The sequence below is a fragment of the Humulus lupulus genome, chromosome X (genome assembly GCF_963169125.1).
Source record: "Humulus lupulus chromosome X, drHumLupu1.1, whole genome shotgun sequence".
Lineage (NCBI taxonomy): Eukaryota > Viridiplantae > Streptophyta > Magnoliopsida > Rosales > Cannabaceae > Humulus > Humulus lupulus.
Window position 1 is genome coordinate 79,365,129 of NC_084802.1, and position 16,253 is coordinate 79,381,381.

A 16,253-nucleotide genomic window follows, 5' to 3' on the forward strand; every position below is an offset into this window, starting at 1 on the left:
AGCTTACCCAGCCATGAGTGGAGAGCTTAGGTGGCGATGTATACATATGTGGTCACTTGACCACCACGGCCAAGGTGTTTCTCAGAGGAACTAGGGGTTAACCCTATTTTTGCCGCTTAGGTCGGAGGGTTGTAATTTTACACTGTAATGACCATTTTGGATTGTAAATAACTTGTAAACGCTTTTATGGGCCCATGAACAGTTTTATGTTTTAAATAAATATATACTTTCCTTAATTTCTCAGGTCCTCTATGTTGGACACTACACCAAATACCCGTTTTCATAGCATAATAATATAATACTACTAAAAAGTATTATGTTTATATATATGTGGTAAAAGAAAAAAATGGCGGTAATTTATTTTGGGAGCCCGCCTATAACTTGTAAAAGTTATATTTTTTTTGGCCTCTCTCTCAAGTGATGTCCTTGGTCTCTTCCTCACTCTCTCAACCACCGCTCCTTCATCTTCAACTCCAACTTCAATCCCAATTCACTCTCTTCTTCTCAGTCTCAACATCAACCCCTCCCTCTCGACTTCACCTCCAAGCAGCTTCTCGACACCCTTCATTGCCTGAATGATGAGTCCTCCGCGCTTTTCATCTTCTATTGGGCCTCAAAACAGCCTAATTTCTCACCCACTACCTCCATCTACCAGGAGATTCTTCGCAAACTCACCAAGGTTGGCTCTTTTGACTCCACGAACAATCTCCTTCTCGATATGAAGCGCTCCGATTGCCCCGTCGATAGAGGTACGTTCTTGATTTTCATCTAGAGCTATGCCTAGTTCGAGTTTTATGATGAAATTTTAGCTCGTCTCACTCATGGAGGATGAGTTTGGGGTGAAACCTGATACCCAATTCAGCTACCCCGTTTTCTTCTTCGACTACGGCGTCTCCGAAGTCAATCCCATGCTTCGTCAATCTCTCTATATCATCATCTCTCCAATCTTTTCGTGTCACCCTCTTTGTCTAGATATACACTACTTTAAAGCTTCGATTGAGATATGTAATGTCGATTGAGCTAGAGATTCGCAGAGAGAAAGATTAAGGGCTAAAAAGATCAAACTTTAGAAGGTAAGCTATGCATTTATTTTCGTCAATTTTCTTTTCCAAAACCCCTCATTTATATGGGTGGGTTGTTCTGTACAAAGACAATATCATATTTATAATTTTTTGTCATTATATTTTGGATTTTTTTTTCTCAATCTCAAGATGAAGCTTAGTTCAAAGCCTCACTTTGAATCTTTCTAAATTTGTCTTATTTAATCCAGTAAACAAACTCGTGACACATCCTTGACACTAAAGTGATGGACAAAAACAAGCAGTTGATTATTTTCTCTTTGGGTAAGCTATAATTCTCTCTGTTGACGGTGAAATCTCGTCAACGAAATCAGATTGGAAAACTCAAAGATAAGTATGAAGATATTTAGATTTAGATAAAAACTTAGAATAAGCTTAAGGAAAGGTAAAACACATATCAACAATGGAGTAAGCCTTTGTATATTACTCAATAGCCTGTGTACAATGAGTTTTTCCAACCCCTTTTCTGGAGGGGCAATGATCTATTTATACTGGAGCTCTAATGGCTCCTCATACATTCTGGTCCCAGGGGACAAGACTGTACATAGGTACATTGTCTGGGTAGTGGCACAGGTCGTGGTGGAGCAGAAAGTCACGGTGTCGACTTGGTATGTGGTCAGAGGTGTGCACATAGTGCTTCCACTCTCTGTACCAATCTGTGCCTCCACCACGTGCGTGATATAGATGTCAGGGTCACGCTTCTGTCCTCCTCATGACCGTACGTCCTGCACCCGTACAAGTACGGGTACTTTGTATCTGATGAATATGTTGGTGTGTGGCACCTTGGGGGACCGCGGGGCCATGGTGGTGTGAGGCCCTTGCACATGGGTACGCGAGGCCCTTGCACATGGGTGCGCGGGGCCTTGATGCCCAGGTGCACGAGGCCCTTGGTGCGTGGCCGAGGGGTGTATAGTGGAGACCATGTCTCGCGAGGCCCCTAGGGGCGCGAGATGCTTTAGGGGGCTGCGGAACCATGAGTACGCGAGGCCCTTGCACATGGGTGCACGAGGCCCTTGGTGCGTGGCCGAGGGGTATTTAATGGAGGCCATGTCTTATGGGGCCCCTGGGGGCGTGAGACGCTTTAGGGGGCTGTGAGACCATGAGTACATGAGGCCCTTGCACATGGGTGCGCGAGGCCTTGATGTCCAGGTGCGTGAGGCTGGTGGTGCAAGGCACCTGGGTGTGCAGGGGCATGACATCTTGCGAGGGCGTGATATCTCGCGAGGCACTTGGGTGCGTGAGGGTGTGGCATCCCACAAGGTGCCAGGTGCGTGGTAAGTGGGTGAGGTTTGGCGAGCCATGGTGTGTCTCGCTGCACGTGACCTGGAGCGCCTCGCCACACGAGGCTGGGCGAGGCTTAGTGCGCCTCACTGTGAGAGACTGGGCGCGGCAGGGCGAGGCCTGGAGCGCCTGGCTGCACGAGGCTAGATGGGGCTGGCCGAGGCATGGAGGGCCTCGCTACGCGAGGCTAGGTGACGCCTGGTCGAGGCACAGGGGGCCTCGCTACGCGAGGCTGGGTGTGGCATAGTGCGGGACACCCTTCTAGGCATGAGACCCATCCGAGGCATGAAACACCTTGATGGCGCGAGGCCATTGGCCTAGGGAAATGCTCACCTATAATTTCCTTACTTCCATCGAGGAAAGCATTAAGAGAAATTATTCCATATTCACAAGACCCATAGGTCCGAGCCCAATAGCATGAATACCCGACCTTTAACCACGTAGCCTAACCAGGGACTAGAGGTTTTTTCCTTGGTCAATTTTTTGGCGTCCACACTTGCCCCCAGTCTATAGGGAGGCCTTTAGGCGTTCTTGTAGACTATTCTCTTCCTTTTTATTATTCCCTTTGTTTTTTTTGTATTTATCATGCTCGAGGTCCTTTGGAACCCGCATGAAAGGGGGTTTGATAGGTCTCTCTTTGGTGCACCTTGATTGTGTCTATAAGGATACATTGACCCCTTGGGGTTCTGGTTATCCTTTTACATACTTTTGCATGCGCTTATTATTTCTTGCGAGAAGCGTCCTTCTCGTCATTAGGCATAGTACTATTTTTGCAAGCGTCTTCTTTGAGACCCTTTTTTCAAGCGTCTTCTTTGAGACCCTTTTTGGAAGTGTCTACTTTTGAGACCCTTTTTGCAGGCGTCTACTTTTGATAACCTTTTTGCAAGCGTCTACTTTGGAGACCCTTTTTGCAGGCATCTACTTTTGAGACCCTTTTTGCAAGCGTCTACTTTGGAGACCCTTTTTGCAATTTTTGAGGTGATCTCCCCTTGGGTCGGGACTTTCATGGCTAGATGGTCTTTATTCAATCTCAAACTTGGTCAGCGACCCCTCTAACACGACGCCCCCCTCTATATGGAATCTTCAGACGTATCGGTTGTAAGGCGATTGGAGGAAGGTTCTCTTTCTTCAACATGCGAGTTCTTACGACCCTCTTCCACACGTATGTACTTCTGTGCTCTCTCGAAGAAATCATCTAAACTTGAAACTTCTCTTTTGAGCATGTTACCCCATAACTTACTTCCTGGACGAACTCCGGCTGTAATAGCCATCTTGAGCTCTGCTTTGGTTAAACTTCCCACCTTTGTTGCTTCTATACTGAACCTATGGATGTAGTCCTTCAGACTTTCATTCTCGCCTTGTTTTATGTTAGCGAGGCCAGTAGCTGGCATGATGTAATCACAAGTTGCATGGTGTTGCTGAAGAAATTCATTAGAGAATTGTTGCCATGACTCGATTGTTCCTAGCCTTAACCTCTTGAACCACATGTACGCCACTCCTTTAAGCGTAACGACAAAGCAATGACACTTTGCCCTGTTGTTGACTCCTCTTAACCTCATCAAGTTATTGAAGGAGTCTAAGTGATATTTTGGGTCTGTAGTACCCATGTACGGAGTCATGCGAGGCTCTCTGAAGCCAGTGGGCATTTGCTCAGCCTGGATCTCCCTTGTGGAGGGCGAATCACGGTCAAATTCTTCGTCATCCATGTGCCCCCCAAGTGCAATAGTGATCTTGCCTCGTGGGCTTCGCATTTTGGTGTCTAGTCCCCTCCCCTTTTTGCATAAGGAGTCTTGCGGGTTCTCGGGCTGATCCCTTGCCTTGGTTGTGTTCCTCGAGGGAACCGCAGGGGGTGTGTTTCTTACTTCTGACTTCTTCCCATGGAGCTCTCTTCTTAGGCCAGGGGATGCCTCTTTTGAGGGGACTTCGGCCTCGTTCTTATGACCATCATCCCTCCGCCTTTGCTCCTGGGGACATTTTATCGAGCTAGGTCCCCCATGGTACTTTGTATGGGGGGTTTTACTGGTGGAAAGTTGGGTTCCCCCATCATCTATGGGGAAAGTGTTTTCCCCTTTTTCATGCTCCTTCCCTTTACGCTTAGGGAGGGGTATGCTTGACTTTCCTTGCAGTAGGTCGTTTTAAACCTCCTGCATGTTCTCTATCGTGGTTTCCAGCTTTCGAGTCTTTTTACGCAACTCATGAATCTCATCCTTGTAGAGGCGAGTCCTTGAGCTGGAACTTACTGAGCGTACTCCGGGACCCTTGCCTGGCCAGTGCGTCGAGGGACCTGGGTCTTGGTGACCTAAGCGTGGCGTCAACGGGGGCTGGTTAAGCGAATACACTGGTGGCTCTAAATGACCTCCGTCGGGCTGGATAGCTGGGGACGATGCTTCCTTCTCCTCCCCTGGGGGAAGAGGTTCCTCCGGTCTACCTCCATGCTTAGGCGGAGGGGGGTCTTTCTTGGAAGCCCTCCACTCTACTCCATCCCGACGAACTTCATCATCTTGCATTTTCCGTAGGCGTTTTGAACGTCTTAGCATCTTTCTATGTTGGAAGTGATGAAAGAACGTTGGCCTGGTGCTTGTTCTTCCCACAGACGGCGCCAAACTGTTGACGGTGAAATCTCGTCAACGAAATCAGATTGGAAAACTCAAAGATAAGTATGAAGATATTTATATTTAGATAAAAACTTAGAATAAGCTTAAGGAAAGGTAAAACACATATCAACAATGGAGTAAGCCTTTGTATATTGCTCAATAGCCTGAGTGTACAATGAGTTTTTCCAACCCCTTTTCTGGAGGGGCAATGATCTATTTATACTGGAGCTCTAATGTAACGACCCAAATTCAGTGTTAAGGCTTAAGGGCCTGGAGTAGTATGCCTGGAGGGCATAATGGGGTTTTGTGTGTGTGTGTTTAATGAGCTTAATGCATGATTACGATTTATTGCACGTTATATGACTATTTGATTATTTGAGATGCACGACTATGTGAATTAGTATGCATATAGACCTAATGGTCTTAGAATGAGCATGATTGTAATTTGGCCATTTTAGAGCACAACTGTGATAATTGTATTATGTAATCGTGCCCTGTGAGTGTGATGTTATTATCAGGATGCACGCATCGAGACGGTCCTAGTGAGCCAATTAGTCTAAAAGTCACAACGGGATGTTGTACCCGGCTCGGGAGGAGCCTAGGGGTACTTCGGGAATCTTGTAAGTTGAGTTGAGGATGAGTGGTTAGTTATCGGTTATTGGGTAACCTGGGTAACCGTTAGTAACTGCTTTGGGTAACAAGTTTTAAGATAAAAAGTGATAGAATTGAAATAGAAGTGTAATGACTTAAGTGCCCTTGAAGGTTAGTTAAGAGGGACTATTAGGAAGGGGTAAATTGGTCTTTTGGCAAGGCAAATAGACAAGTTTCAGCTGGGTATATGGGGTGTACGGTTTGGGCATTGGGTCACTTGAGGCTTTGATAAAATTAGAAGAGAAGGAAAGGAAGAGGAGCGAAAGGCTAGGGCAAGAAGAAGAAAGAAGAAGAGGTGTAGAAGGGGCTGAAGTGGGAGCTTGGGAGGAGATCATGGAAACTTTTAGGGTGGATTCTACTCTTGAGGTAAGGATCTTATACATGTTTAAGTTTGTTTTCTGTGTTGATTTGAGGAATTTAATGCTTGAGTTAAGATTTTCATGGGTTTTGGTTTGAGTTGCTGAATTTGAGATCAAAGGTGTGGATCTTGGGTGTGTTGATGTTTTGATCTTGATCCTAGTGTTTATAGGGTGTTAGATTGTTCATATGAAGTTTGGATTTGAGTTTTGGGGTTTAGGTATTGGTTTGGGGTGATTTGGAGAGGTTGAAGCTCGGGAAAACGCGAAGGAAAAACCCAGAATTCTGGGCTGCGAAGGCGTGCCGCGGCACAGGTTTTTCGTGCCGCGGCAAGGGAGCTCCTGACTGATGGGTGCCACGGCACAAGGCCATTTTCAGGATAGCTTTTTTGGCAATTTTAGGCCTTAGCTCCGGGGGTTCGGGGGATGTCTCCGGGGTGTTGTTTTAAGGTTTTAGAGGTCCCGGGAGTACGGGATTGGTCCCGGGAAGTGGTTTTGGGCTTGGTTAGTATTAAAAGTGTTGTATGTGTGTTGTGACTAGGATTTCGGAGAGGCTCGTGCTAGTGGACCGTGCTCGTGATCGTGGTGCATCGGAAAGCACGGAATACAGGTAAGAAAACCGTAACACCCGAGATTAGGGCATAGGCCCACTGTGTGATTGTCGGGCACGGCCCTAGATTGTATTGTGTGCGAATGTGTAATCTTAGATAAATTATTGTATGTTCGAATGGTTATTTCTGAATGTGTTATATGTGTGATTGTAATGGAATGAACAGCTAAGGCCGAGAGCGGTGTAGGCCGGGTACGGCAGCGGGGCCGGAAGTAACGCTCAGCACATGGGATGCTATAGCGAGGGTGGGACCCAAGGGATACATGAGTTATCCTACGGTAATGACCGAGACCCCAAGCTTTGGTAAGGCCTCTGGGGCGGCATGGCCGTGCTTGTTTAAATTGATGATTTTCCTATTTATTAGTGAATTATGCCAGTGATATTATTTGCATATGTTATGTGCTATTTGGGTTTTCTTGCTGGGCTTCGGCTCACGGGTGCTCCGTGTGGCAGGTAAAAGCAAGGAGTCATTCAACCGGCCATGAGTATGGAGAGCGTGGGGGCGGAGCGTACATGTTCGGCCTGCCCGACTGCTTTGGTTGGGGGCATTTTGTAAATGGCTGTATTGATCCATTCTTTTGATAGTTAACCTGGTGTAAATCTATTTTTGAGTTGTAAATATTTTGTAAACCTTATTTTGGGATCCCAGATGTTTTATACTTAACGTTTTCAATTAAGTTAAACATTTTAAAAGAATACAGCCTTAAATTCTGATTTATCCACACTTTTGGTTTTAGAAACCACTTAGAGTCAGTCAAAAGCACGATTTCTATTTTAAACTCACTTAGTAACGGCTCTAAGGTAGTAGGGCGTTACATCTAATGGCTCCTCATACATTCTGGTCCCAGGGGACAAGACTGTACATAGGTACATTGTCTGGGTAGTGGCACAGGTCGTGGTGGAGCAGAAAGTCATGGTGTCGGCTTGGTATGTGGCCAGAGGTGTGCACATAGTGCTTCCACTCTCTGTACCAGTCTGTACCTCCACCACGTACGTGATATAGATGTCAGGGTCACGCTTCTGTCCTCCTCATGACCGTACGTCCTACACCCATACACGTACGGGTACTTTGTATCTGATGAATATGTTGGTGTGTGGCACCTTGGGGGACCGCAGGGCCATGGTGGTGTGAGGCCCTTGCACATGGGTGCGCGGGGCCTTGATGCCCAGGTGCACGAGGCCCTTGGTGCGTGGCCGAGGGGTGTTTAGTGGAGGCCATGTCTCGCGAGGCCCATAGGGGCGCGAGACACTTTAGGGGGCCGCGGGACCATGAGTGCGCGAGGCCCTTGGTGCGTGGCCGAGGGGTGTTTAGTGGAGGCCATGTCTCGCGAGGCCCCTAGGGGCGCGAGACGCTTTAGGGGGTCGCAGGACCATGAGTATGCGAGGCCCTTGCACATGGGTGCGTGAGGCCTTGATGTCCAGGTGCGTGAGGCTGGTGGTGCGAGGCACCTGGGTGCGCAGGGGCATGACATCTTGCGAGACCCTTTGGTGTGTCGGGTCGTGATGTCTCGCGAAGCACTTGGGTGCGTGAGGGTGTGGCATCCCGCAAGGTGCCAGGTGCGTGGTAAGTGGGAAAGGTTTGGCGAGGCATGGTGTGTCTCGCTGCGCGTGACCAGGAGCGCCTCGCCACGCTAGGCTAGGCGAGGCTTGGTGCGCCTCACTGTGCGAGACTGGGCACGTCAGGGCTAGGTCTAGAGCGCCTCGCTGCGCGAGGCTGAATGGGGCTGGTCGATGCATGGAGGACCTCGCTACGCGAGGCTGGGTGAAGCGTAGGGGGCCTCGCTACGCGAGGCTGGGTGTGGCATAGTGCGGGACACCCTTCTAGGCATGAGACCCATCCGAGGCATGAAACTCCTTGATGGCTCGAGGCCATTGGCCTAAGGAAATGCTCACCTATAATTTCCATACTTCCATCGAGGAAAGCTTTAAGAGAAATTATTCCATATTCACAAGACCCATAGGTCCGAGCCCAATAGCATGAATACCCAACCTTTAACCACGTAGCCTAACCAGGGACCAAAGATTTTTTCCTTCGTCAATTTTTTGGCGTCCACACTCTCTCACTATCTATAATTTTGTGGATTTTAATTATTAGCATATTTATTCAATTGATCTTTCTTGCTTACATAATGCACTCGATGTGTTTGTGAAAAAGTCCTTGACTTAATTATTGCCATATTTATTTTGTTGATCTTTCTTGCTTATAATGAACTCAATATGTTTGTTGAAATGCCACTTAGTTTATTGAGAATCACACCCTCACCACATTAAATAAGATTTATTTATTTTAATTAGAATCATTATGAAAGTGTTTGCACGACATAACTGAGAATTTTGTGATTTGGATTTTTGGAGGCAATACGAAAGCAGTCATCTTTAAGCAGTCAATGGTTGACTTTACAAGCAACACAGTTGGGTCTCCGATTTTAGCTGTTAGTAGCTTGGCGTTTCATTCAAAGGTTTCACTTCTCACTTTGAATGTTTGATTATTTTAGTTCTTTAAATTTGAGTAACTTTAAAGCGGCACTCTACGATGATTAGTTTTTTATGAAATTGCAAGAGCATGTTTTGTACAGTCACCTGAAGCGTATGTGGATTCTAATTAGAGGAAATAGTCTAAATACAATAGTTTATTATTCATGTAAAAAGTGCAATCAACTGTAACCAAAATTATTTATAGAACCTAACTGCAAAATTTGGAAAGCTACACCAAAATCTATGATTTCCAAGATAAGGCACTCTTAATTTCATTGGTGGTCAATTGATGATATAGATATATAGACCTGATTGATAGGATAATGTCAATCTCATAATTTTATCTCTCATATATGGGTTATCTCGCTTCATTAGTACAGCTATAATTGACGATTTCGTATAACATTTGTTGATTTTTTTTTAGATATTTACAAGAAAGAAGACTCATGAATGTAGGAATTTCTCTCTTAATTTGAAGCTGTTTGCTTTCAACCACTATTTAAGATGAATCACTCTTCATATGGTTGACATTCGCCATATATATACCAATGTTTACTGAGATCAATTTGTTTGAGAATTTTTGCTCATTTTCTTTTTGCTGCTTTGGCACAGGACTTAGCAGCTAATGGTAAGTGTTCATTGCTTGTGGCTAGAGGTCCCGATGATAGGACAGATTTATTGATAACTCTGCATAAAGATATTAGCTTCAAGAGTTAGGAATATGAATAGAGCTAATGTACTAGAGTTACTTGCATTTCTTATAATAAGGTACCTTCTTAGTGCTACCATAATTTATTTAAAATTCAGTTAAATTATGTATCTGTGGCTGTGCTTTTATCAATTATTTATGATTGTCCAAGCTTTTAATTTGGCTGATTTTCATTCCTATTAGGAGGATATCAAGGTTCCCAATGAAACAATTTTATCAAATTTGACTGAGAAAGTTCATTTTGTCATCATATTGTTTACGTTAGGAGAGATATTGGGATTAAAGTGATGCTCAGATTTCTTTTCTAAGTTGTTAATTGTATAGTTAGGAAATATAGTTAACATGATTAAGTTTCTAGATTACTTGCATTATGGGGTGGAGGAGCTACTACCAAGAAAATATTTAATCCAGTACCGTGATTAATCAATTCAAATGAACTTGAGTAATTTTTCAATTCAAGTGAACTTCATGTATATCAAACTTTTTTTCTAAATTTATGATTGTTAAAGTTTATTTTTATATAGATGTTGTTGTTGGCTTTCTTATTGTTTCTATTATATATGATATTGCAGCTGAAAAGATTTTGGGATTAACAGATTTTGTACAACACTTTAGGTAATGAAAGGGCAATGAAATATAGCAAAGAAGGACATTTTATGATTGTAAGATATAAGTTATCATTTGTGATGCAGGTTATATAATGTAACAAGTAGTAAGATACTTTCCAAGTTTGAGGCTTTTATAGGATGTGCATTTGAGTTAGCTCTCTATATTGTGAGACTAATGGGAACAATTTGAAATATGCATGATCTCAAGAAAAAGCCAAAGTATTTGATGACTTTCACAGTTGGCCTTGACCAGAAAAACAATATTGATGCAGCAGTTAAGAAGGTATTAACTGGGTCGTCCAGTCCTTGTATTTTGTATAGTATACAAGTTATAACTAGGCTTTTCTAATTTTAGTGGAGTATAGGGACCGGGGTATTGATATTGATTCTTATTTTTGTCATAGCTTTATGAGGATTTTATGATTATGCTTTTTCACTATGATGACCGGGTTACTGAATGGGATGAATTTGAATGGTTGAAGAATGCAATTCACGTTAGTGTCAGAAAGCAAACAAAATGGTAAGATTATATTGTTATTTTTTCCTTTTTGGTTTCTCACCTAAATTAGGTTTTGAACATATAGATAATTTTTCATCAGTTCTTACCTTCTTTGCTGTATTTAAACTTCTCATTATTCTAATTGTGACACTTTTACACGTGTTGCAGGTGGTATGCAAAAAGGTTTTTGCATCCTGATATCGTAGCAGCTTATGAATATATTTTTATATGGGATGAAGATCTGGGAGTAGAGCACTTTAATAGAAGCATGTAAGTTTCTGTTTGACAATTCATTTTTCTCCATTGAATCCCTTTATTAAATGATTCTTCCAATGGACCATCATAATCATAATTAACCAGGTACATTGAGCTGGTTAAGAAACATGGTTCGGAGATCTCTCAACCTGGTCTTGAGCCCAACAATGGTCTGACATGGGAGATGACAAAGAGGAGAGGAGACCAAGAAGTTCACAAGTGAGTCTCACCCTTCCCCCCCCCCCCCCCCCCCAATCTCACTCTCTGTTTCTTTGTCTATCTTCTAAACTTTAGGCAAAATATCAACTAGAGAATATATCTAAATATAATTATTATTAGTAGTAATTAAGTTCAAGTAGCTTCAGTAATGCAGATTCATGTCATTTATTTTTTTATTAGTGTTTGGGTTAAAGGATTATTATATGCATACATCTCACTTATCTTTTAGTTTAGTTCTAATTGACCTACATATGTTTATATATATATATAAAGGTATGTACGTGTGTATATATATATATTTCTTTGGCTTAGTGATTTTAAAAGTACGGTTTGGTTTTTTCCTATATATTTAATATAAGTTATTATCCTTTCTTGTTTGAAACTCTTTGTATATGTTTCTTTATTAAGATTGTTTAAAGGATATGATATTGGATGTAGGGAGATGTTATTCCTTGTAAGTAATAGTCAGTGATGGCTGCACTGTTGTCTTGACTACTCAGGCTCAATAAAGTAATTATCAGTATTTGTTTTCTTTTATGCTCAATAAAGTAATTATCATTATTTGTTTTCTTTTATTGATTAAGTATCATTTAATATTGAGTTCATGTATCTCTAATGAGATTCATTGGACCAATTTTCACTTTTCTGCTCTTCTATCTTTCCTCTGTCTCTCCTATCTCTCCATGAACGCAAACCCATTTCACCTCAAGATCTGTCCCATTTTCAGATTTGTATTTTTTTTCCTACATTTTTATTTCTGCTCTCTTTGTCTCTCTTGGCTCCCTCTCTCTCTATCTCTCACTCGTCTCTTTTTTGCATTTCTTAACTATATCTACTTTTTTTTTGTATTAATTTGTTCTCTATTTTTCTTATGTGAAAGGGGAAAGTTTTTGGTGAAAATAGCTTCTCTCTCAGATGCTCTATCTCTCTCATATTAGGTATGCGCGTGTGTGTGTTTATGGGTTGGTCGGTGCATGTTTTGACATAATGGGTTCATAATTCATTTATTTGTGTTATAAGCTTATAAGGTTGAGTTTATGTCTGATCTTCATTCCAATCATTTGTTGAGCAAGTTTTAAAGTTTGTTTTAATTTTTTGATCTGTATTGTGATTTGGAAAACATTTTTTTAAAATAAAATAAAATTTATATATGGTTGTTTCTTGATATAATGTTACACTTAATGAGTATGACATCTATTGTTGGGATTTTAACGAGGCAATTATAGAAGCTGGCTTCACATTTATGGCTGCTAATTTTGATGGAATACTTGGACTTGGATTACAAGAGATCTCAGTTGGAAATGTTGCTCAGGTAAATCTATCTATCTCAACCTCTTAACATGCTGTAAATCTTCAATTGAATCTTCAATCCATGTTGTAAAATGTTTAATGAGATTTATAACCTCCTAATAATAAATTATTATAACTTAACTTGTGGATTTTTCTTTGCAGTTAGGGTAATGAATTGTTTTGCAAAGGGATGACTAAAGTGTGATAAGTGCTTTTTATATGTACACATATTAGGTCTACTTGCATCCAACAATTGATGTCAAATTAATGATATAAATTATTTACACTTATTAAATTTAGTAGTTATTGGAATTTTTTTATGTTGGATTTTGAAGGTGCGTTTGAGAAGCTAAAATGCCTCTCTTCTACGGTGCAGAGTTACAATTTGAGGACATTGAAGGCAAGTTCTAATATTTTTATATGCAATTCCTTCATTATCATGTGTTATAAATGTTATTATAACGAGCAAATTAACACGTACAAATTATTGATGTGAAGTCTTATTTTCTTTTTAGGTTAACTTTATACCAACAGTAGTATTTGGTTGTACACAGGATCCTTTCATTGTTTACACTTCTAATATCTTTGCCATCCTAGGTAATTCTTGTTTCTACTTTTATGGGAACTATTCAGAAAACTGTATCTGAGAATTTTTTTAATATATATTTTTATAATTTATATATATTCATATACCATTTTTGGCACTTTGAGTAACTTGTTATTTAATGGATATAATCTCAATTAAATTAATTATTTAGTAGAAAGTCATGATTAAATAGGAGTGAGCATATATGTATGCAGCATGCATGTTAATATTTATTATGACTTGTTCAAATCAAAATAGTTTCTGATTAGTTTCATAAGTTACATGTAAGAAGAGACTATAATTATCATATCATATTATGTAGAGACTATTAGTATTTTTCCCTCTCTGTTTTTGGGTTTATTTGCATCAGAAACTTAGTTAATCCTTCTTTCTTCGGTGTATCTGTAAATTTTTAACTAAAATGCTGTTGTTATGCCATATTCAATAATTATGTGATTTTTTATCCCATTCAAAATAGTTTCTTGTTTTTTTTTTTTTTGTCATGGGAATATTATGAGATCAAGTTTGTTGGGTTTATTAGTTACACATTGTTTAATATTATGTCTTTTAATATTAATAGTACTTTAATATTATTGTTGTTTCATTTCCCGTCCCTTCCCCAGATAGAGGGAATCAAATGGAAGGTCGGGAATCAAATGGAAATAATAAAGCATCATAATATTTTTAGATTTCATTCGATTTTAAGTGAAACATATCAGTTTTTTCAAATTTTAGCTAAAACTTTTAGCTAGAAGTTTATCATGATGACTTTAACTCTCTAAATTGACTAATCAGCTCGTGGATTACCAACCGTAGATGTGAATGCTTTGGCTTATGCACGGTCTAACAATAATGTTTTGATTTTCAAACTGATAACTAATTGTTTAAAGCATAACTAATTGTCTGGTGCCAACTTGTATTTAGATATGTTGCATGATCAATTAATGAATGCCCTCTAAAATATTAGACTTCTATTTCTGCGGGAAAATCCATCATTTAAATTGTTTAAAATAATAATTACTGTACTAATAATGATAAATTATGTGCTTTTAAACCCTGTCAATGCTTCTGTTTACTTAAATCTACATATATATATATATATATATATGATTGTCTAGTTTTATTAGTTATCTTAAAGAGTGATCAACAATTTATGCATCACTTGTAAAATATATCTCACACGCTGAGATTTCTGGTGACACCTTATTTATGATTTTCCCCTTTCCCTCTTCAGCACCCCAAAGCTTTATTGTCCCTCTGTTCTGAAATTGATGTTTCTCCTCGCCACTCCATAGATAGCTCACTGAAGTTATTTTCCTAAGACACAATCATGCACTCACACCTCTCGGCTTCTCCTCATAAGTCCCCGAACAGTTTAGGCTTTAGATCTTTGGGTGGTAAGTCTTCTACGCTTATAGTTTTTAGTTTATATGTATATATAAATAAATCGTTAGTTTAGTTTTCTAATGAATCTTTATTAATATGGCTCTAAGAGAAAGAAATAAAACTAGCAGTGGCAGCAGCACTGTTTCACTATTTGGCTTGTTTAGTGGTGCTGATAGAGTAGACTATGCTTTGATGTTTTTTGGAAGTGTTGGTGCCTGCATCCATGGTCACTTGAATTAATATTATGCACCATTTAACTAAAGTTCTAAGGTCACTTGAGTATAGATAGTTGTAGTAATGTGTGTAATAAAATAACTTGTTTATTATTCAAACTCAATTATTGTAAATTTGGTTATGCGTCATGATATTATTGACTATTTTAGATGAATGATATGATATTTCATGACCTCATTAGTTTTTCTTTCATGTTGTATTTACCAGATTCAACAAGTGAAGTGCAAAAGAAAATCTGATTTGGAAGGCTTTGGTGTGCTGCCATTTGGAAGATCATGAATTCCTATCTTTACTTTTGAATATGCAACTGTTTAAGACTATTTTGTTGACTATTGTGAGAATGTGTTGTTTATGTTAATTAGGCAGTGTTGAATATCTTAAGACTTTTGGATTGTTTTTTAGATCATCTTGAATGTATTTTGACACAAATATTTGGTTATATGTGTTATGAACCATATAATTGGTACTAAAAAATATATTTGTACAATGTTACGGGTGACTTAAGTATATTAAATGAAGCGGGTTTGAATTAAAGCAATAAAAAATAATTATAATGTACAGGTTTATATAATAATAATTCAAGCTTATCCAAATATTAGAATAATACAAAAATGTGTTATTGTATCTTTTACAATAACACTGGTTTAAAAGCATAAAATTATGTTATGCAAATTATTTTCTATAATGCAGAAAGTGTGTTATTATAAAGTGTATCATAACACTACTTTATAAGTACAAAAAAGTGTTATATAATCTATTTATAAATAGCATAATGAAATACTTATCTAATTATTAAAATAACACAACAAAAGTGTTATCGTAGGCTATACCATAACACATGTCTATAACTATGGAAAAGTGTTATGCAAAGTGCTCCAACCTACTATAACACCGCTTTCCTTAACACATCTAAAAGTGTTATGGTATGCATTTAATAATACTTTTTCGGTCTTATTGAAAGTATTTTTCTTGTAGTGGCGGGTTCTGATCGCGGCACGGATGGATTTGTTGGGGTGTTTTGCCTCCTTGAATTGGTCCTAGCTTGCCCTGTTGGGTTGTTCTTAACATTCCTTGGAATCTGCTCAGAAGGCACGAAGCTCAGGGTTGCAGTTTTGACCGATCGACTGACATAGGGCCAACGACTCCTATGAGGATTAATAGGTTGAGTATTCCCCAGATTCTGCTCTGAAGGTATGGAGCTTGGATTTGCAGTTCTAACAGAGCAACTAAGAATGGGTCGATTATTCTTGTGGGACCTATGAGACCCACTTTGCCTCCTTCTGATATTAATATCGGTTGCAAGAGGGGGTAATCAAGCTAGGACCTCCTCGATCTACTTGTTAGCCCTAGCGCAATGGCTCCTTAATTGGGCATTTTCCATATTGATGGCTGTCAGGTACCCCGAATTGGGATTTGGTGGG

General features: G+C 40.1%; 1 protein-coding gene and 1 long non-coding RNA gene across 3 annotated transcripts; both read left to right on the top strand.

Annotated features, from left to right (window-relative positions):
* Nucleotides 1–10,078: 10,078 nt before the first annotated feature.
* LOC133804840 (uncharacterized) lies at nucleotides 10,079–11,340 on the top strand. Its single transcript, XM_062242965.1, has 4 exons — nucleotides 10,079–10,646; nucleotides 10,768–10,883; nucleotides 11,031–11,132; nucleotides 11,223–11,340. The coding sequence occupies exons 1-4, from the start codon at nucleotides 10,557–10,559 to the stop codon at nucleotides 11,338–11,340; spliced, it is 426 nt and encodes a 141-aa protein (XP_062098949.1). The 5' UTR covers nucleotides 10,079–10,556.
* A 950-nt stretch (nucleotides 11,341–12,290) lies between these two features.
* Nucleotides 12,291–15,360, top strand: LOC133804841 (uncharacterized). 2 transcript variants are annotated; one of them, XR_009878658.1, is made up of 4 exons: nucleotides 12,291–12,648; nucleotides 12,962–13,223; nucleotides 14,447–14,609; nucleotides 15,040–15,360. It is a non-coding gene; the product is annotated as an uncharacterized LOC133804841 (long non-coding RNA). The 2 variants fall into 2 exon arrangements; XR_009878657.1 differs by having other exon boundaries at nucleotides 12,962–14,609.
* Nucleotides 15,361–16,253: the final 893 nt, after the last annotated feature.

Coding starts and splice junctions, on each gene's coding strand:
- LOC133804840 (XM_062242965.1), top strand. CDS start 10,557: ATGCATGATCTCAAGAAAAAGCCAAAGTATTTGATGACTTTCACAGTT. Junction 10,647..10,767: donor TTGATGCAGCAGTTAAGAAG/GTATTAACTGGG, acceptor TTTTTGTCATAG/CTTTATGAGGATTTTATGAT. Junction 10,884..11,030: donor GTCAGAAAGCAAACAAAATG/GTAAGATTATAT, acceptor CACGTGTTGCAG/GTGGTATGCAAAAAGGTTTT.